Raw genomic sequence first — 20,861 nt, 5'->3', positions numbered from 1 at the left:
TTTATTGACTTACAACTAAACCCAGTCCACCCATCATGCTTGGAGAGGCCTTTGAAACATGTGTTGCCATTTCATGTATTTTGAAAGTGAGAAGAGTCCCTATGTGGACATAGTTAATCTAAAGATAAAGCCCCTCTGGGGTGCCTTCTTGTTTCTTATAGAGAACATTCTCTTTTGATTTTTTGAAGTCTTCATTAGTTACTTTCATTCTGCGTTCTCTCAAAGCCATCAAACCAGCTTCTGTGCAAATTGCCTACCCAAGAGAAAAGCTGATATTAATTGCTAGTTATAGACAACTAATTCAAACCACACATGCATTACTGTGACACAGAGTTTTCAAATATAATTTTCTAGATGCTAGTGCAAAGAGTAGCAAAACCATGCTAATCATTACTTTCTATATTGACTGGAAATCAAGTTCTTTCTACACCTGTATTGAACAAATAGTTCTGTTTCCAATCCAAGCAGTGCTTGCATGCCAACAGGAAATCAACCTTTACAATATAACACTTTTTCCAAGGAACAGCTAACATTTAGCACAATCCATAACTGTACCTCTTTGATCTTCAACAATCTACTAAATTGAGGCTGCCAGTGTGTGATCACTTATCAGCTAAGTAGAACTTTAAGATGGGTCTCTAGAGGTGAAATTGCAAGGAGCCAGAACTTCTAGTCTCAAGTCTGCTACTGACCTGCTGTATGGCTTTAGACTAGACAAGTTACATTATTTCCATGTGAAATTTTTCTCATCTACAACTTGGTGACAGTACCCTGTAGCTTCACAGAGCCTGTAATGGTGACTTGCTTCAAAAGCTTTGGATGAGAACTGCATTGTAGCTAAGGACTACTAGCCAAGACAGCGCCTCCTCCACATGGGGCAAGAAATATTGGGTTAGATTCACAGAGGAACTTTGTAATCGTGCCTAGCTTTTAGGCACCTAAAAAAATCACTGGGATTCGCAAAGCCAGAGTTAAGCTCCCTATACAACGAATGGGGATTCACAAAAGCCAGCATGCCAGCCACCTTAGCATCTCCCACTGGCTATGTACTAAGCTTCCCTACCCTCATGGAGTTCAGTGCCTCCAATGATTTTGCAAGAGGAGGCACTCCATGAAAACTTTCAGCCCAGTGGTTAGGGTACTCACCCGTAATGTGAGAGACACTGCTTCAAGTCCCCCCTCTGCCTGAGGGGGAAGAGGAGAGCTGAAGAGTGCCCTAACCACTGAGCTATGAGAAGTCTGATGTGGGGTGCTCTCAATCTCTCCTTTTGAAGTTGTTCCCCTGTGGATAAATTATCTAAAAATAATCAGTGAAGGAAGGGGACGGGTCCAATGACTCATTTATCTATACTGGAACAGCTTCAACAGGAGACACAGAAGAAGCCCCACATCAAAATATCCTTTGGGCTAAAAGTTATGAGGGATGGTCGCCCAGCAAGCTGTTGTGAGAGCTTGCCTAAGGCGACCCAACCCAGTTAATCTATTTCCCCACAGTTAATACATCACACTGGGGATGAGGCTGCACTGTGCATGCGCACAGACAGAAACCCAGGCACCTATAGGGTGCAGCAGCAACTGTGCAGGGGTTTTGTGAATCCAGTAGGGTCTGATCCTGGGATTTAGGGAACTAAGTCCCTTTGTGAATCTAGCCCCTTAGACTTTAATTTCTACTCAACCACTGCTAACACTTGCATTTTCAGCATTTAGAAAAACATGCTGCTCAGCCATTAGAAATGGTGTGGAAAGTAGAGTTTTGGTACCCACCTACACAAAATGAAGAGGTTTTTATGGCACTAGGGCAGGGTGCAAAACTGTATGGAGGGCTGGGTAGGGAAGGCTGTGCCTCCCCAAACAGCCTGGCTCCTACCCCCCGTCTGACCCCCTCAGAACTCCTGACCTATCCAACCCCCCCGTCCCCTGACGGCCCCCGCAGGACTTCCACACCTATCCATCCCGACTGCCCTCTGCCCCATCCAACCACTCCCTGTCCCCTGGGACTCCCTGCCCCCTTACTGTGCTGCTCTGAGCAGCATTCATGCACCTTACCTTAATATCTGCGCCAGACAGATCATCTTTAGCCATAATGAGCTCATCTAAAGTTACATCATCTGCCAAAGTCATCCTGCTTGTGTGGATCTGAAAGATGCGCTTCTTGGTCTTTTCATCTGGTAAGGGGAACTCAATTTTCCTATCAATACGCCCTGTGTGTAGGAAAGACATTTAAGTGATTCTGGATTGAAAGCAGTGGAGTTTGAAGTGCTCTGTCCCCTGAAGAAGTACAGAATGAGCTGTCACTGTTTCCACAACCATATTCTGGAAGAAAAACTGAGGTCAAAAGGTAGGTGAGGCTCCATGCTCATGAGAATATGAACAAGCTGTGACCATTTTATTAATGTTTATGCAGTGCTGCACTGTAGGGTCTGTGTGCAAGACAAAATAGACAGTCACTGCCCCAGAATGTTTAAATGACAGAACTACTACTAAATAATCATATTTAAATAGAGGAACATAAGAATTGACAAACTGGATCAGAGGGAAGTCCGTCTAGTCCATTATCTTGTCTCAAATAGTGAACAGCTTCAGTGGAAAGTGTAAGAACCTCACAGTAGGCAAATGTGGGGAAGTTTCCTTCTTACTTCCCGAATCTCTTGTTGGCTGCTTTTACAACTTTACAATATAGCATCTGTGCCCAGCTCAAGTTCTGTTGCTGCTCAGCTTTTACATCAGATTTTTAATATTATTTTTCAAGACAAGAAACCCAAATAAGGACTGAATCCTATAGATCTTTAAAAAGAAACACCATCATCCAGCCCAATCTTCTCCATTCCCTATTATTAAATTCTAACCAAACAGGACACTCCTGCCTCATACCCTGAAGGTTGCCACGTCCTCGCAAGGGAAGGAAAGCAAATTCAATAAGTAAAAACTTGTCACAGAGAACATCCTGGCACTCACCCTTTCCTAGTGAAAACAGGCACCTGTTAACATGAGTGAGGCTTAAAGCTTTTAAATGCTTAGACTTTTATTTTTCAAACTGTGGAGCTCCTTTGTATACAAGTATTCTAGTAACCTTAAAGTTCACTAGCTTTATCTGTGAATTAAATACAAGTTATCAAAAACAAATCACTTCACATTGTGTTTGCACTGAATTAAGTGCTTGGATAGTTTTACCTTTATTATAAAGCAGCATACTCCAGAGCAGACAGAATGGTAGGTGCCAGGTTTATACTCAGAAAAAAATAAAATCAGCCCAGAAATTATGGTACTAGTATTTAATACTGGTGTTCTATTTTTCAATAGCTGAATGGAAAATGTGCTTCTGGACTAAGAGGAAGGATAGCGATTAGGACAGACATCCCTACCAAAGGCATCCTGCATGAACGTGGGCTAGATTTACAAAGGAATTTAGGTGTGGTGAGGTGAAGCATCATCACACCTACCTTTTCAGCACCTAGAAAATCACTGGGATTCTCAAAGTCTGAGATAGGTGCCTTAGAAGGGGATTCACAAAAGCCAGCATGCTAGGCTGCTCCTCATCAATGGGTGATGTCAAGGCAAGTGGTACGTCCTCATCCCCACCCCTCTCAGAGTTCAGCACCTAAGTCTGGGCTGCAGGGAGGCACCTCCCACTGCTTGAGACTCTCAGTACAAATCTTCTCTTAGCAGTGGGTGCCTATGCCATTTTTCAAGGAGGTGGGGGTGCCAGGACCTCTCTTATAACTTTTAGACCAGGGGTTAGGGTACTCACGTGGGATGTGGAAGATCCCTGGTTCAAGTCCCCACTTTGCCTGAGGGGAAGAAAGGATTCAAACAGGGATCTGCCACCTCTCAGATGAGTACCCAACCATTGGACTATGAGATAATCTGATGCGGGCCTCCCTTATTCTCTCCTACTGAAGCTGTTGCACTGTGGATAAATAATTTTTTAAAAAGTCATTGGAGCAGGGGGACTGTATCCTGGGTCTCCCATGGCCCAAATGAGTGCCCTAACCACCACACTAGAGAGTCATTCTTATGCTTGTTCTCGCTCCAGCCTAGTGATACTCATTTATTCATGATGGAACAACCTCAACAGGTGAGACTGAGGGAGCCGCACAGACTATTCCATAACCTAGTGGTAGCAGAGCCCTGTTTGAATCCCTTCACACTTATGTGGAGGTGCAACTTGAACTTGGGGGCGAGGGGGGTCTCCTGAATGAGAAGCCTAGCCCCTGGGCTAAAAGGGAGGTCTTCCCCGCCCCAGCAATTCCCTAGTATTTTGGGTGAGCTCACCTATGCGACCCTGATCTGGTAGGTGAGCTCTGAGTCGCTCACTAAATCAGGCCCCATAGGCAAGTAAGGTAGAGGAACACCTTTCTTCCTCTAGTTTATACATTGTTCTGGGGGCTTAGGCATCTAGATGTCTAGAGGAAGGCTGCTGCATTGCACAGGAGTACACGCAGAAATATAGGCATGTAGGGAACTTTTACTGTGAAAACTTAGGTGCCTACACCATTCTGGGGCAGCTGAGCAGGGCTTTTGTTAATCCCACTGTGACCTGATTTGTGGATTTAGGTACCTGAAGTGGAAGTTAAGCACCTAAGTCCTTTTGTAAATCTAGCCCTTAGTCATTCTGCCTCAGCTCCCCATCTGTGAAACAGGGATATCACTTCCCTTCCTCACAGGGGTGTTTTAAGGATAAATACATTAACAAATGATGATACACTCAGGTAAAGGTGGACATATAAAATACCTAAGCAACAGCATGATACATGTAAAATAATTTTCATATTCTTCCTCGGGAGTAACTATACATAATGCAATTTCTCCTGTAACTGAAAACTATCCTTTTTCTCCATGCACATACATCATGATTCATATTTTACATCCTGTTCCGGAGGACTGACTTTTTCTACTCCTAAATCAATATTCCTTCTAAGCCATAAAATGATTATGGAGAGTCTCAAACAACGTTCTATAAAGAAAGGCAGAAATGAAATTCAGTACCTGGTACAAGAAGCTTTTTGGAGAAAATGCATAATAAAAAGTCTCTTACCTGGCCTGATTAAGGCTGGATCCAGTGTTTCTATTCTGTTTGTGGCCATGATAACTTTCACATCCCCACGGGAATCAAACCCATCTAATTGGTTCAGCAACTCCAGCATCGTACGCTGGATCTCTCTTTCGCCACCAGAATTTGAGTCATATCTTTGAGGAAGGCCAAGAGAAAGAAATATAACCAAACCAAATTAAATCATGTACAAAAGACACTTTTCTTTACCAATAATAAAATGATCAGCATATCAGAAATAAATGCTCTGACAAGCTACCAATGATTATAAACAGCTTTTTTCTTCAGAGCTTAAAACACCCAGGTTATATAGGAATGTAAATATGCCCTAAAATACAAAAGCTTTCACAATAGCTCAGTTTATACACCACCTGGGTCCAATAAGGTAAGCAGAAGACAGAGAAACAGCCTTAAAAAGGGACACCCAACTTTAAAGTCATATTTCTGACTGAAAATGTTGGATCTTCTGCAGTTACAAGTAACACTGAACTGAAAGATGAGCAAATATTATTGTATTTTTCCAGTGTTTACTTTGTGCATCAGTGTGAATAGTTAGTTTGTCCCTTAATGAAAAGGCCCTTATAAATAAGGAAGCAGAAAAATCCTCAATTTTTTAACAGGAATTTAAAACAAATTCTAAACATATTATTTAGAAAGGTGTGTTCTCAGAAACTGATTATTTAAATTAATCCGTTTCCAGTTTTTCATATATGCACAGATTTTATGGTCAGAAAATATTACAATCACCTTTGCATAGAAAAGGCCACAATTTCACATGATTCCTGCATCTAGTCCAATAATTTCGGGTTGAACCAGAGCCTACATTTATCCAAACCCCTCCCCCCCCTTTTTTTTAAAATCTAAGAACTAACATGACATTTACAAACAAACATTCTGCTGGTATATAATGCCCCTTTCCCTTACCCATTTTTCAGTCTTGTCTATTTACACTATAAGCTTTTCGGGGCAGAGACTGGGACTAGCACAAAGGGGCCTGATGCTTGATTGGTCCCTAGGCAGTACCATAATAAAAAATTAGAACATACAGTTTAGAAACACATCCAATCTTGATGTAAAGATGCAGAGTGATGAATTCCTTGGTAAGCTATTCCAATGATTAATTACCCTCAATGTTAAAAATGCGTGTCACTTCCAATTGGACCTTTGCTGACTTTAGCTTCCAGCTGCTAGGACTTGACAGCATCCCTCTAACAAGCTCTTTGCCTGTGCTGATTCAAGTCAGACCCACAGCATGTTTTACTGCAACAGTTTTGCATTTTTTTTTAAAAACAGAAGTATGAAAATGGCACCTCCAGACATCCCAAAATGTGCAAATATATACTGCTATTTCCAACACTTTGATTTTTAGGGTGATAATGGGCTGCTTTAAGGACACCTTAAGCTGTGAAGTGCGTCAGTCCCAATTAAACCTTGCTGCATCTTTAAAACAGCACAGCCTGGATGCAAGCTGACATTAGTTCAGTGTGACATAATGGCTCAATCACAAGGATCAAATTAACTTCTGCTGTGGACAGTTTAACAATTAAAAATGCTATAAAAGTTATGGAAAGTTATTGAGCATGGATTTTTACCATGATACACCCAAACAATTAATTTTAAACTTTCCGACAGCCCTGCATGTCTACATAGCAGAACGTATAGACGAGCATCTACAGATATTTAGTCTGCAGAAGAGAAGAATGAGGGGGGATTTGATAGCTGCTTTCAACTACCTGAAAGGGGGTTCCAAAGAGGATGGCTCTAGACTGTTCTCAATGGTAGCAGATGACAGAACGAGGAGTAATGGTCTCAAGTTGCAATGGGGGAGGTTTAGATTGGATATTAGGAAAAACTTTTTCACTAAGAGGGTGGTGAAACACTGGAATGCGTTACCTAGGGAGGTGGTAGAATCTCCTTCCTTAGAGGTTTTTAAGGTCAGGCTTGACATAGCCCTGGCTGGGATGATTTAACTGGGAATTGGTCCTGCTTCGAGCAGGGGGTTGGACTAGATGACCTTCTGGGGTCCCTTCCAACCCTGATATTCTATGATTCTATGATATATATAAAATAATAACACAATAGAAAAATAATTTAAAGTAATCAAATGTCATACTCAGCTTATTTGTTACACAAGCCATCTCTTTCTGCCTAAAGCAATCCATCATTACTGTAGCTATAGCAGCTAACTTTTGGCATATCTTTTTACAAAAAATGTTTTGAGATAAATTTTGAGTTTTGTAGTAACTGCTTCAAATTTTACTAGTCAACAAATGGAAGTGTTGTTTACATTAAAAATCATCTAATCTATCAAAATGGCAATGATGAAAGGAAAAATTCAACACAAACTCACACAAAAGGAAATGTTTCAGATAACTTCCCTATTGTTCTTGACAAAATTATTATATTCAGTGTGGAAGCTTAAATGCAATACACTACCTTTTTGTACCAATGGCATCTATTTCATCAATAAAGACGATTGACGGAGCATGCTCCTCAGCTACACGGAACAATTCACGCACAAGTTTTGGACCATCACCTAGGTACTTCTGTATAAGCTCGGAGCCAACAACTCTCAGAAAGGTTGCTGAGGTCTGGTTTGCCACTGCCTTGGCTAGTAAGGTTTTACCTATTATCAGTTGTAAAGAAAGACTGCAGTGAGTTTGCAGTAACAATTATTAACTTTAAGAAAAAATACTCATGAAATACAGAACAGTGCTGATATACTAAGTCTAATTATATTAAAATTACAACAACACCTAAGACATTGCAGCGCTGAGCATCACAGCCCTGAACTTTTAGGTACCTAGAAAAATCATGAAACAACACTGCAATGCACAATGATTGAGTTAGGCACACAGGCTTCCTATACAATGAATGGGGAGGGTTAGGTGCCTTAGAACGTGATCCACAAAAGCCAACACACTAGGCAGCTCCTCGCCTAAGCCAAACAATGACGGGCGTATCCTGGAGACAGGCATCTAGACCTGGCTCTTTGAGTCAAATGGCTTAGGTGCTTAAGGCATTTCTTGAAGAACACGACAGGTGCAAAGTGACCATACCCTGAGCCTCCCACATCCCAGGTGAGTGTTGTAACCACTGCAATGCAGAGTCAGTGTCTCTCTCTGGCCCAATGACTATTTAAGTATTTATTAACAGTGGATCAGTCGTTGGGCCAGCGAGAAACAGATTGAGAATGACCCTGTAACCCCAGGGTTAAGGCATCCATCTGGGAGATGGGAGACCCAGGGTCCAGTCCCCATGCTCCAATGGCTCAAGTATTTATCCACAGTGGAACAGCTTCAACCAGAAAAACTGAGGAAGCCCCACTTCAGAATATCCCATAGCTCAGTGATTGGAGCACTCTCCTGAGAGGTGGGAGACCCCTGTTCAAATCCTTTCTCCAGCAGAGGGGGGAACTGAACCTGGGTCTCTGACACCCCAGGAAAGTGCTCTAACTACTGGGCTAAAGTTATAAGGTGGGAACCACTTCCTCCTCCGGGAAGACTCCGAACATGCCTGCCAGAATGGGCTGGCTACACATGTGACTTAGGCAGATGAACACCTATCTTCCCCCAGTTTGTGAACCGCTCTAGGGCTTATGTGGGAGATAAGCTTCGGAACGCCTACAGGGAGGCAGTAGTGTGCATGCCCAAAGGAAAAAAACTCAAGTGCTGAGGGAACTTTTACCTTGAAAACTCAGGCCCTAACCTCATCCAGCAGCTATGGGGTGTGGCAAGAGCTTTGTGAATTGCAGTGGAGCCAGAATTGGGACTTAGGTGCTTAAGTACCTTTGTGGATCTGCACCGAATACCTTAAATGGGATTAATTGAGCATACTTAAAGTTACTGTTATGTAGGATACCTGTGCCAGGTGGGCCATACAGAATTACTCCTTTGGGTGGCTTTATACCCATCTCTTCATAATACTCAGGATGGGTGAGAGGAAGCTCCACAGACTCCTATAGCATAAGAACAAGTATTAAAGCATTTTACAAATATTAACTACACCTCTACCCCAATATAACGCTGTCCTCGGGAGCCAAAAAAAAAAAAAATCTTACTGCGTTATAGGGGAAACCACGTTATATCGAACTTGCTTTGATCCACCGGAGCGGGCAGCCCCACCCCCCCGGAGCATTGCTTTACCGCGTTATATCCGAATTTGTGTTATATTGGGTTGTGCTATATCGGGGTAGAGGTGTAATTAATCCGCACAACAGTCACATGAAGTAATTGAGTATTACTGTCCCCATTTTAGGAATGAAAACATTAAGGCTGAATGGATGCCCAGCCAAAGGCAACGTAGCAAGTAAATATCAGAGCTTAATTTAGAATTCAGGAATTCTTGGCTCCTAATCCTGTGTGCAGAGCACTAGAGGATGCCTCTATAATCTGAGGATTATTCAACAAGAGAAATCTGGTTTCCTCAATGTGTTAATTACCAATTATTAAGGCCAACATTTTCACTAGTGTTTTGGGTGCCCATCTTGAGTCACCCTTAAAAGGTACCATTTCAGAGGGTAGGAACTCAGAACTTTCTGAAAATCGCGTCTCTTTAAAGTGAGGCAAAACAGGACTCTCAAAATAACCAGTCACTTTTGATCTAATTGTAAAAAACTGCTAAGGCTGAGGATTTTAAATGTACAAAATCCCAGAAAACTCAGTGCTGTCTTGGGTTCCACAGCAATTGTGACAATTCATGCACAAGTTTTGGATCATCATCTAGGTAACTTCCTGATAAAAAGAAAACCTTTAAGTATCTGTTAATTAGATAAATTACTAAATATGAATACCTTAATTTCTTGAATCTGGTTGTCAAGGCCACCAATATCAGCGTAAGTCTCCTGAGGGGCCTTCTCCACTTTCATCACTGTAACTAAAGGATCTGTGTCATCCATCAGGACTCCTATCACAGCATGAACCTAGTCCAAGTGGTATACCAATACCAAACATAAGTAAAATAGCATGCAGTTTACTGAAGAATGATCCTAAAGATAAAACACAAAGCTACACAGGAATCCAAGATTAAATGTATACACATTCACACAGCAACATGAAACACACAAAGCACTTATCAGGGTGGATAAAAATCAATGATTTTTTTTAATTTAAATCAGATTTTTTTGATAAAATGCTTCCTTTGAGGAAAAAAAGATAGTTTTAATTAAGATACATTATAGCTCAAAGATATCATCATGGAATAGGGATTATAAATTCTAATTCTATAGTATGAGACAATATATTCATGTAATGTTTAAGAAGAGTTCTGTAAATGAGTTCCAATAGTTCATGGATTAAGGACCCAATTTTATGGGGTTCCAGAGGCTTCTGTACAGATTATTTAGGTTACTCTCTCTATCTACCCAATGGGACTCAGTGCTCAGTCTAGAAGATATCATCACAGATGCTTAGTTTCGCAGTTCTCAAACTGTGGATTTGTGTCTCCAGAGGTAACATGCTTGTTAACAGCAAACATGATTTCAAATAAAAATAAAATAAAATAAAATAAATAGAGGTGAGAAACCTCAACTCTACTGTCCCTCTGCAAATTTTTGTACACAGAGTCAATCCCTTACCTCTCTCTAAAAGTGCAAAGTTTCAAAAAGTTCAATGAATAGAAGATTGTTGGGGACAGAATAGATCTGGACCTGGAGAAGAAGTCTGGAGAGAAATGTGAGAAGCGAGGGACATATGCTTGTTTTGTTAAAATATTATATGTTTGCTGTTGAAGAAAAAAAATCCAGAATACTTAACATTGTTGTTTTAGTTAAATAAAACAATTTAAATGTCTGTCTGGCAACGTTCTCCTCCTAATACAGCACGGCAAGAAAATCCTCGAAATATTAATGATTAACCTGGTGTATTGGAGATAGTTCACCTCCCAATGACTTCATAAATATCTGCTTCAATTACCTTTGGTAAATGAAATACCCAAACAATCATTCTTTTTCTGATATAGCTGTAAAACTAATCTGAAAAGTTTTCAAAATAAATCACTGTTTAAAAATGCAGAGTGTGTACCTTCTAAAAATGAAACCTACATCTATCTCTGAGTTGTGAAGAATGTGTTACGGTTATAACAATCAACAAGAATGCACTTTTATGTAGAAAGCCATGATTAAATCAAGTCTTCCTGACTAGTGATTTAAATCAAATCCACCCTGGCACTTATCCTTGGAGCTTACACTATGGTACCCTTGTAACAGATTCCAAAAACAAAGGCTAGTTCAGAGGGATACTGGAACTTGCACACCACTCCATCTTCATATTGTGAGACAACTTACCTTATGATTGAGCAAAACGGAGCAGCCTGGTTCTAGAAGATCTTTGTCCACAAAAGACAGGATACTGACATAGTGCTCAGATCCCACTGATGTAGACACTATAGCGTGATTATCATCAATAATCTCCTCCAGGGTACCAACAGACATTGGGGTTCCTCTCAGGTCATCCACCTTTGATCTCTCTTCCTGCAAGAAACAAACAAGCAATAGTAAAGAATTAAACACACACAAAAAATTAGCTTCTGCAAAACATGTATTGTACTGTTTTAAACATATATACTAAAGAACTACTGCCTGCGTGAGGGAAAAATGGAAATTCATTACCCAGTTCTTTTGACAACTATTTGAAGAAAAAGGTTCTTTCTACTTCTTGTGATGCGGTACAGATCCCATGGTCCCTGAAAATGTAGCTTCCACAGCAGAGAAGGATAGGAGCTCTCTTTTTGGAGCAGCTAAGAAGCTAAACCACTTGTTTAATCTCATGTTGCTTTATACCTCTGTAGCTTATCCTATAAGAATGTGTACGTGTCTAACGCATTCCTTCCCTTCTCTGCTGGCTGGCCACCTTGGGGAGTTCCACCTTCAGAGACCCACTAACCAAAAACACATGCCCCACCTACAATAAACTGTACCAAAACTCAAACCATTAGTCTAGTCCCTAATATTTCTGAAAGTAAACTCCTTCATCCTCTGTTCTTCAACTAGGGAGCCGCTCAGTAAGGAGACTGTACCTTCTATGCTTTATTAAATACAATTAAAATAAATATTAAATATTTAGTCTGTTTTTTTTTATAAATTTCAGTCACTATTTCCAAGTCTTGTGCATCAACTAGTTTATATTGTTTAAAATTTTACTTTGAAAGATCTAGGTTAGTAGTATTTCCGTTTTAATAAGAGTGTAATAATTTCCTCAAGACTTACCTCTTGCTTTTCTTCCAAAGGTTTCATCTGTTCCTGATTTCTGATAAATTCTTCCTCCATAAGTAGGTAATCTTTAATTCTCTCTAATTTCAACAATTTGAGTCTGCATTGTGTGTGAGGTGTCACTGTAATGAAAGAAGTAGAATCACTGTATATCTGACTCCCATTGAGATATGGTATAAGCTATTCAGTAATTCACTGCTAGAAACTGTTGGCCTAATCCTTATTAACAGGCCAGTCTGAATCATTACCTAAAGACCTGTAAACTAAGAAATCCACCAGCAAATCTTTTCAAAATACTAGTTACTTAAATGAAAGTTTCTAACCAGATTTTCTCCCAAATGTCATAATTACCTTCCACCACAACAGTCTCTGGGGTGATGGCTTTAGGTGTGTTTTTCTATAGATCTACCCAACCACTACCAGGGCTTTCAATGGCACATCAGTGGACGAGTCAATACTTCCAGAATCTAACAGGTAAGGTAAGAGTGTATCAAGCATAGGTAGGCACTGCAGACTAAGAACATGCTCTGGCAGCCATAGCTACTACTGTGCTAAGATCTCACCACAAAAAGGCTCCAGTGGCCTAGAATATGGATGTAATTTCCCAAGGGGTTTCCAGCCATCAGGCAACATAGTAAAGCAATACTTTACTCCACTTTAGAGACAGTGGAGCACAAGAACAGCCATACAGGGTCAGACCAATGGTCCGTCTAGCCCAGTATCCTGTCCTCTGACAGTGGCCAATGCCAGGTGCTTCAAAGGGAATGAACAGAACAGGCAATCATCGAGAGATCCATGCCCTATTGTCTACTCCCAGCTCCTGGAGGTTGCATCCCTGACCATCTTGGCTAGTAGATTCCATGAACTTATTTCTTTTTTACACCCTGTTATAGTTTTGACCTTCACAACCTCCCCTGGCAATGTATTCCACAGGTTGACTTTGTGTTGTGTGAAGCATTAGCTCCTTTTGTTTGTGTTAAACCTGCTGCCTATTAATTTCATTGGGTGATACCTGGTTCTTATGTTATATGAAGGAGTATGTAACACTTCCTTATTCACTTTCTCTACACCACTCACAATTTTACAGACCTTTATCATACCCCACTTAGTCATCTCTTTTCCAAGCTGAAAAGTCCCAGTCTTTTTAAGCTCTTCTCATACAGAAGCTGTTTCATACCCCTAATCATTTTTGTTGCCCTTCTCTGTACCTTTTCCAATTTTAATATATCTTTTTTGAGATGGGGCAACCAGAACTGCATGCAGTATTTAAGGTGTGAGTGTACCATGGATTTATATAGTGTCATGATGATATTTTCTGTCTTCTTATCTATCCCTTTCTTAATGGTTCCTAACACTGATAGCTTTTTTGACTGCTGTTGCATATTGAACAGAAGAGAAAAAGGAGAAAAATTCACAGAAGAATCACTAAGTCACCCCCGAACAAAAACCAGTGTTAAAAATAAATTAACCACGGTAAAGAAAAGATCACTTCAAGCTAACAAAGCAACTGGCTATCAGCCAGTCAAAAAGTACAGCCTTGAAACAGAGCAAGTTCAGTAGATCAGCTGCAATACATCTTAAACGCCACAAACCCTAGAAGATCCAATTCTAGAGAGTTTAATGTTTTTCTCCTTCTCCCCCTTTTACTAAAAGTCAGCTGGAATAGCATTACTGAATGCGCAATTTCACCACTGTTTATAAACAAATCAGGAACCACAGTTTCCTTTTTCCCTTGTCTTGCCTCAGTATTCAGGCAAGTATTCAGTCCGGATTCTGAATGCTCCTTCCAGACCCCCAGTGCTTCACCCTGATGGAGAACTTCAAAGGAAACAAAAATGCCAGCCACAATCTCACAGCAAAAGGCTCAGTTCAGGAGAATTTCACAGGTCTTCCTTGAACTGGTGCTATATCCACACCTGTGCAAAGCACAGTATACACATGAGTTATGGAAGTAAAGCACAGTTTGTACCAGTGCAGCTTATTCCAGCTACAACAAATTGTGTGGAATCAGAGTAAATCCTGTTTGCTCTAGGGCTTGCACCAGCATGCTACACCAATGGTTGAAAACTTAGTACAGAAAAGGCCATAGATACAAACCAAATTCACATGTCCTATTCACAGCTAAAGCTTCACAGAATAAGTGCCAAAACAAGAGTTCTCCCCCTTGACAACCTTCCAAATCCAGAAAGGGCCTCTGAAAAAAACAGCCTCCAGAACCACCTCATTCCACTTCCTGATTTCATTTAGTTTCATTCTGCAAGTTTCATTTGGGGATGGCGGGAGAATTACAACAGCAGCAAACACATTCACGTAACAGAGCAAATATAATTGCAAATTGTTAAGGACTGTGAGCAAGCACCTTCACCACAACATTCCATAAGTTAATACTGTATGTCTTGTTAGTTCATCTGTTCAGATCCTCTGCAACAGTTAAAAAAACTGCTATACTACTGTCCATTTGTCTGCCATGCATCTGTGTCACTGTCCAACTACTGGACAGAATATGAAACCCACTCAAACATATGTGTGCTTTTTACAGAGAATAAATCCTACTGGTCCTGCACAAGGTCAATGTTTCACAGTTTACTGATAATTCAGGTGAATACAAAATTTACTTTTGTTATTTACACAGACAGAAGAGACTCTCAACATCACTTCTCCCAGCTCCTAAATGCATGAGAGAGTCAGGCACTCTTTTGCTTACTCCAATGCTACTCCAGCTAAAAACTATCTTCCCCACTTCTGATCTCATTTCAGAAATTTTCTTTTGGGTGCCCTATACAGTGGTCTTCAGAAAAAATTAAGAATTATTGAGATTATCTCTAATAACTTTAACCAAGCAACAGGGAAATTATTTCTAATACAATCTTTACAGTGTTACCTTTGGTTTTACAATTTAGTCATGAGATTTAGGCTTAATCCTGCAGTAAGATCTGTGAGAGCAGACCACTATATACCCTTGTGAAGCTTGCTGCATGATCAGAACCCTAGATCCCACAATATAAGAGCTTTGTGAGATTGTAGGAGAAATAAACATAACTTACCCAATGGAAGTTTGCTGGCTGCATCTGGTCCCTTTGTTTTCTTCTTCTTTTTCCCCACTCTAGTTGGAACTGGAGGTTCATATTTCTTCTTCTTATCCTTTTAAACCAAGTAAGACAAGCACAAAACAAAAATCAGAATAACTACCACAAGAACGAGCCACAGAAATCCACCACAGTTCCAAGCTGAAAAAACTCAATTTGAAAGTGAACTACAATGCAAAAATATATTGGGTTTGTGCCCTTTACTCCTCCTTTATGATGTATAACATATAAAGAGGGAGGCTTTAAAAAAAACAACAACTTTTTTTCCTGCTTACTTTATACATTAGATATATCAGGTCTTGAGTTGCCTCTTTCTGATGAAGGACTTTGCCAATTTTTGGAGAACTAGGAATCTGATGTCCCAGGAGGCTGAAAGCTGAACTAGGCCTCTGCAAATGAGGCTTAAGAAAGAGAGGAGGTTGACTCTCAAGCCTCGTCTACACTAGAGAATCACACTACAGCTCTTTGCACTGGTGTGAGTGTAAGTTGCAGCAAGGCAAAGTGTTTACACTAGCCATCCTATTTCACAGTGCACAGCTTCCACACACAGAACAGAACACCTTGCTCTGTTGCAGCAGCACAGCACCGTGGAGACTTATCCCAGTGTTATTTTACATCATAAAGGAGTAGTCAGGTTTTGCAATTGGTTTACTTTGCAGTTTAGTCTACATCCAAATATATTAAACTCAGTTGTTAATTTGTATATTTATAAGTTTGCCTGCATAAACAGAATTCTAACTCAGAAGAACTCATTTTTCTTCCTAAGCCACAAGAAAAAAGAACTATATTAACTGGATTTTTAAAAATGCACTTGCACCCATGAGCCTAATGTATGTACACAAGTGCTGACTCAGTACTCACAAACGAGGTATCTGCCTGCAGATTTTGGAAAGTCAACTCCTTTGTGACCAAAAGCTATTTTTATTTCACTGCTTGTAAATAAGATATTACTGCCATGTAATATTTAGTGCCTCTCAAACAGCTTACAGAGCAAGCCATTTTCTGAGTAAACCATGTGAGTTCTTCTAGAACATGCATATGAAAGTGATATTTGGGGAGGCTAGGAAATTTAAGCAAAGGGCAAATATTAGGCAGTTTTGAGTACAAGGCACAAAAGATTATTTAAAAACCCATTGCTGAAAACTTTGGAAGTAGTCATGCAGTTCACCCTATTAAAAAAGGGCAACTGATGTTTCATTATTTACCTTGTCATCCTTCTTGCCACCCCCAGGACCATGTCCACCACTTTGACTTTGACCCTAAAGGAAAACAAAGATGACACCCAAATGAAAGCAAGCAAGCTATTTGTATCTGGAATACTAAGAATCTTGAAAGACTCAGACTCTTGTAAAAAGAATATGTAACTAGATGCATCTTAATAAGGCTAAACAAACTGCTGGTAAATCCTAGAATAAATCAATCTTCTCAAGCAGGAGAGTTAGTGAAGGAATTTGAAGAGTGGAGTAATATGGATTGACCAAAGGGCAGGGAAGATTACTTCAACAACTATGTTTTGGACTGATACAGCATTGCACTAGCTTGGTGCATAATGGTTATATCTCCTTCCTTTGAAACATAAGGTATTGGCCACAGCTGAACTAGATATGCCACGAAGATGGTAATCCCTATTTCCAAGGCCTGTCAACTACAGACTTGTCAGTCAATAATACAACTAATCACATAAAGCTAGTGTACTCATCTGTACTAAATCAAGGATTGGTATTAAAGCCATTGAAAAGAATGTACTATCAATAAGGTTAAGATTTTGTCACCGGTATTTTTGGTAAAACTCAGGTACAGGTCACCAGTTTCTGTGACTTTTTTTTTTTTTTAAATGGCTTGTGACCTTCCCTGACTTTTACTAAAAAATAATAGTAACAAAATGGGGCTGACTGGGGGAGGACTGAAGCCCAAGCTGGGAGTGCGGGGGGGCGAGAGGGGGCGGCATGATAGCCCGAGCCCACTGCTAAAGGAGGGGGATCTAGCACCTGCCGCTCATGGCAGCTGGGAGCAGCTCAGCGCTGTCGGGCTCCACAGCGGCTAACAGCTCCAGCCCGCTATCCTGGGGTTGGAAAACATCACGGAGGTCTCTGAAAGTCACAGAATCCATGACATAATCTTACCCTTCACTAGCAGACATGGATGTTCATTGAGCAAACTGTGTTATTAAATCCACAGGTTTTTATATGACTTTTCACATTTGTAGTGAATCAGTCTATAAAATAGGTTAGCTTTTGTTAATCAGTTAAGGAAATGAAACAATAAAGTTGTGTATTTTAATTGTGCATTGTATGCTTAATACACTGTTGTCAGCTCTTGGGATTTTAGGTGTTTTTCTTGAAGCACCAGCTACTAGAGTCATGTAATAATATGAATAGGAGTACTTGTGGCACCTTAGTCTCTAAGGTGCCACAAGTACTCCTTTTCTTTTTGCGGATACAGACTAACACGGCTGCTACTCTGAAACCTGTGATAATATGAGCATCTCAGCTCCCATTTAAAAAAAAAACAAACAGGTTTCTAGGCCTTGTGGTTGTGAAAACCTGAAGATGTGACCCAAGTGTTGTCCAAAGGCTCAAACACTGAAAAGCAGATTAAAAGACCCAAACTTGTATTTTAAAAACATCTCAAAAATTTTAAGGTCCTTGTGGTTTTTAAACACTTTGTGTTGGCAATATGCTACACAGCACCTCACAATGTGAGCACTTTGAGATCTACTGATGAAAAATGTTATGTCAAAATTAGATATTTTTGTGATTTAAACACAAGATTAACAAACCAATTGTGGGTGTGGGAAAGGGGACAGGACCCGGCACCAGCCCGTTTGTCTTTTCTCCATTTTGCTGAATGCCAGGCAGGCCGGCCTACAGAAGAGGAATCTTTTCAGTCTCCTCATGGGGTAGCGGGTAAGCAGGGAGACTGCCAACACGGGTGGCACCTTTGCCCTTCCCACCCTCCCCTGTTTCGCCCGTGCCTTGTAGCAGCGGGGATCTGCTCCCTTCGCTGGCCTGCAGGGCAGGACGAGGGTCTGTGCCTGAGGGAGACCGGCCCCTCCTGGACAGGGCTCTGGGGAGAGGATGTTACGGCTTAGAAATAAATTGCCTCCCGAAATCGGTAAATAACCCCCCTCACGCCGTCCCCCCCCGCCCCACTCCCCTCGCTCCAGGGCCGGCGGGGCAGGGGCCTCAGAGGGGGATGGGCGATGACTCCGCATAAGCCGGGCCGGCGGGGGAAGGGACCGGGGGCCCAACCTCCCTCCGTACCCCCCCGTCCCTCGGTCTCCTGGCTGCAGCCCCCTGGTTACCGGTGGCGGAGAAACAGGCCCGGTGCTCACTCACCATCCTGCACCCACCAACGGAAGCGCCGCGGCGTACGGGACCCGAGAGGGCACAGACGGAGAGGGAAGGCAGAGGCGGGGCCGCTACGGAGCGCAGGACGGGCCAAGCGCAGTCGCGGAAGGAGTGGGGACGGGACGTGACGAACAAGAAGCCTCTACTCAACCCTGGGGACGAGGGACGGGTCGGGGCAGCGCGAGGGGTCACGTGACGCGGGTAAGGCGGCTGTTAATGGCGCACCGGGAAGGGCGGCGGGGGCTGCTCTGAGCTCGTGGGGCGCGCGCGGCAGGTTCGCGGAGCTGGCGCTGAGTCAGTGGGCGGCCGCTCTGAGGCCAGTGCCTATGGCAGAGCCGTCCCTGCTGTCACATGGGGACTTTTCCTGCAGCTGCTTCTTGGCTGAGTTAAACTCCCTGTTGTTTCCTGAAGGGATGTTCCTGACCTCGCTGGGTCCCTTTGCATTAAGCCTGCTTTCAGTGGCATTTCACACTTCCACCCAGTTTACTATCATCTTTGGATTTCACTGACATCCATAGAATTAAAAATCAATCACCCTGATTCCCACTCTGAAGGTGCTCCTTGTCTTGTCTCACACACACCGGAGTCTAAGAAACATGTTGAACCAACCTAAAAAAAAGACAGGTTTCAGAGTGGTAGCCCTGTTAGTCTGTATCAGCAAAAAGAAGGAGGAGCACAGTGGGTTTTAGCCCTCGAAAGCTTATGCTCAAATAAATTTGTTAGTCTCCAAGGTGCCACAAGAACTCCTCATTCTTTTTAAAAAAAAAGACAGCAATTCTTGATATGATTAAATATTGTAATAATATACCCCACTCTCTTCTAAGAAACTAGGCAGAAGCTAAAGTTTAACCAAGTATTCTAAAAAACCTTTATAGATTGTTCTTTATCTCATCTCTAAGTATCTCAGATCATTCAGTGCTGGGAAAACCACATTTTTATTCCTGTTGGAATTCTGCAACAGTACTATGGCTCCAAATGCAACAGTGTCAAATGGATGGATCTTGTCTCTTTCTTACAACAGCAAAACACAAGGAAAGCTGTAGAGGGCTCTGTATAATTAAAGTTCAGCATGATACTAAAAAAAGAACAGGAGTACTTGTGGTACCTTAGAGACTAACAAATTTATCTGAGCATAAGCTTTCGTGGGCTACAGCCCACTTCATCGGATGCATAGAATGGAACATATAGTAAGATATATATATATATATATATACACATACAGATAAGTTGGAAGTTACCATACAGAGTGAGGGATCATTTTTCAGGATAGGTTGTAAATTTTTGATGATGAGCTGGAGAGGTTTTAGTTGGGGGCTGAAGGTGACAGCTAGTGGTGTTCTGTTATTTTCTTCGAGACACCACTGACTTCCTGAGGAAACTACAATCCATCGGTGATCTTCCAGAAAACACCCTCCTGGCCACTATGGATGTAGAAGCCCTTTACAGTAACATTCCACACAAAGATGGACTACAAGCTGTCAGGAACAGTATCCCCGATAATGTCACGGCAAACCTGGTGGCTGAACTTTGTGACTTTGTCTTCACCCACAACTATTTCACATTTGGGGACAGTATATATCTTCAAGTCAGCAGCACTGCTCTGGGTACCCACATGGCCCCAGAGTATGCTAACATTTTTATGGCTGACTTAGAACAACACTTCCTTAGCTCTCGTCCCCTAACACCCCTACTCTACTTGCACTACATTGATGACATCTTCATCGTCTGGACCCATGGAAAAGGAGCCCTTGAGGAATTCCACCATGATTTCAACAATTTCCATCCCACCATCAACCTCAGCCTAGACCAATCCACACAAGCGGGCCATTTCCTGGACAATACTGTGCTAATAAGCAATGGTCACATAAACACCACCCTACACCGGAAACCTACTGACTGCTATACTTACCTACATGCCTCCAGCTTCCATCCAGGACACATCACACGATCCATTGTCTACTGCCAAGCTCTAAGATACTGTTGGATCATATTAAAGAAGTTCTGTATTAAAATCACAAATGAGTTTGATTCCCCATAGTTTAAATTCCAGGGTATTACTAATTAAGAGGTCTCTTGGTTTTTGGTACTGTTTCTCTCCCTCTATGTGTAAAACCTGCAAGCTGCTAATTACGTTAGTACATTCTAAGACAGAGTCTGTTCTCAAAGCA

At 41.6% G+C, this 20,861-nt stretch overlaps 1 protein-coding gene across 2 annotated transcripts; it reads right to left on the bottom strand.

Annotated features, from left to right (window-relative positions):
- PSMC1 (proteasome 26S subunit, ATPase 1) lies at positions 1-18,933 on the bottom strand. Of its 2 annotated transcripts, none has more exons than XM_074956105.1 (11): positions 18,648-18,933; positions 16,549-16,602; positions 15,302-15,398; positions 12,255-12,379; positions 11,334-11,519; positions 9,843-9,971; positions 8,912-9,008; positions 7,487-7,676; positions 5,036-5,187; positions 2,047-2,201; positions 1-253 (listed from the first exon to the last, which is right to left on the bottom strand). In XM_074956105.1, exons 4-11 carry the CDS (start codon positions 12,312-12,314, stop codon positions 119-121), a joined length of 1,104 nt encoding a protein of 367 aa, XP_074812206.1. In that variant the 5' UTR covers positions 12,315-12,379; positions 15,302-15,398; positions 16,549-16,602; positions 18,648-18,933; the 3' UTR covers positions 1-118. The 2 variants fall into 2 exon arrangements, with proteins under 2 accessions (XP_074812206.1, XP_074812205.1); XM_074956104.1 differs by having other exon boundaries at positions 18,682-18,931.
- Positions 18,934-20,861: the final 1,928 nt, after the last annotated feature.

Source organism: Natator depressus, chromosome 6 (assembly GCF_965152275.1).
Source record: "Natator depressus isolate rNatDep1 chromosome 6, rNatDep2.hap1, whole genome shotgun sequence".
Classification (NCBI taxonomy): domain Eukaryota; kingdom Metazoa; phylum Chordata; order Testudines; family Cheloniidae; genus Natator; species Natator depressus.
The sequence above is the reverse complement of the archived record's forward strand: the minus strand, read 5'-3'. Positions and strand labels throughout refer to the sequence as shown.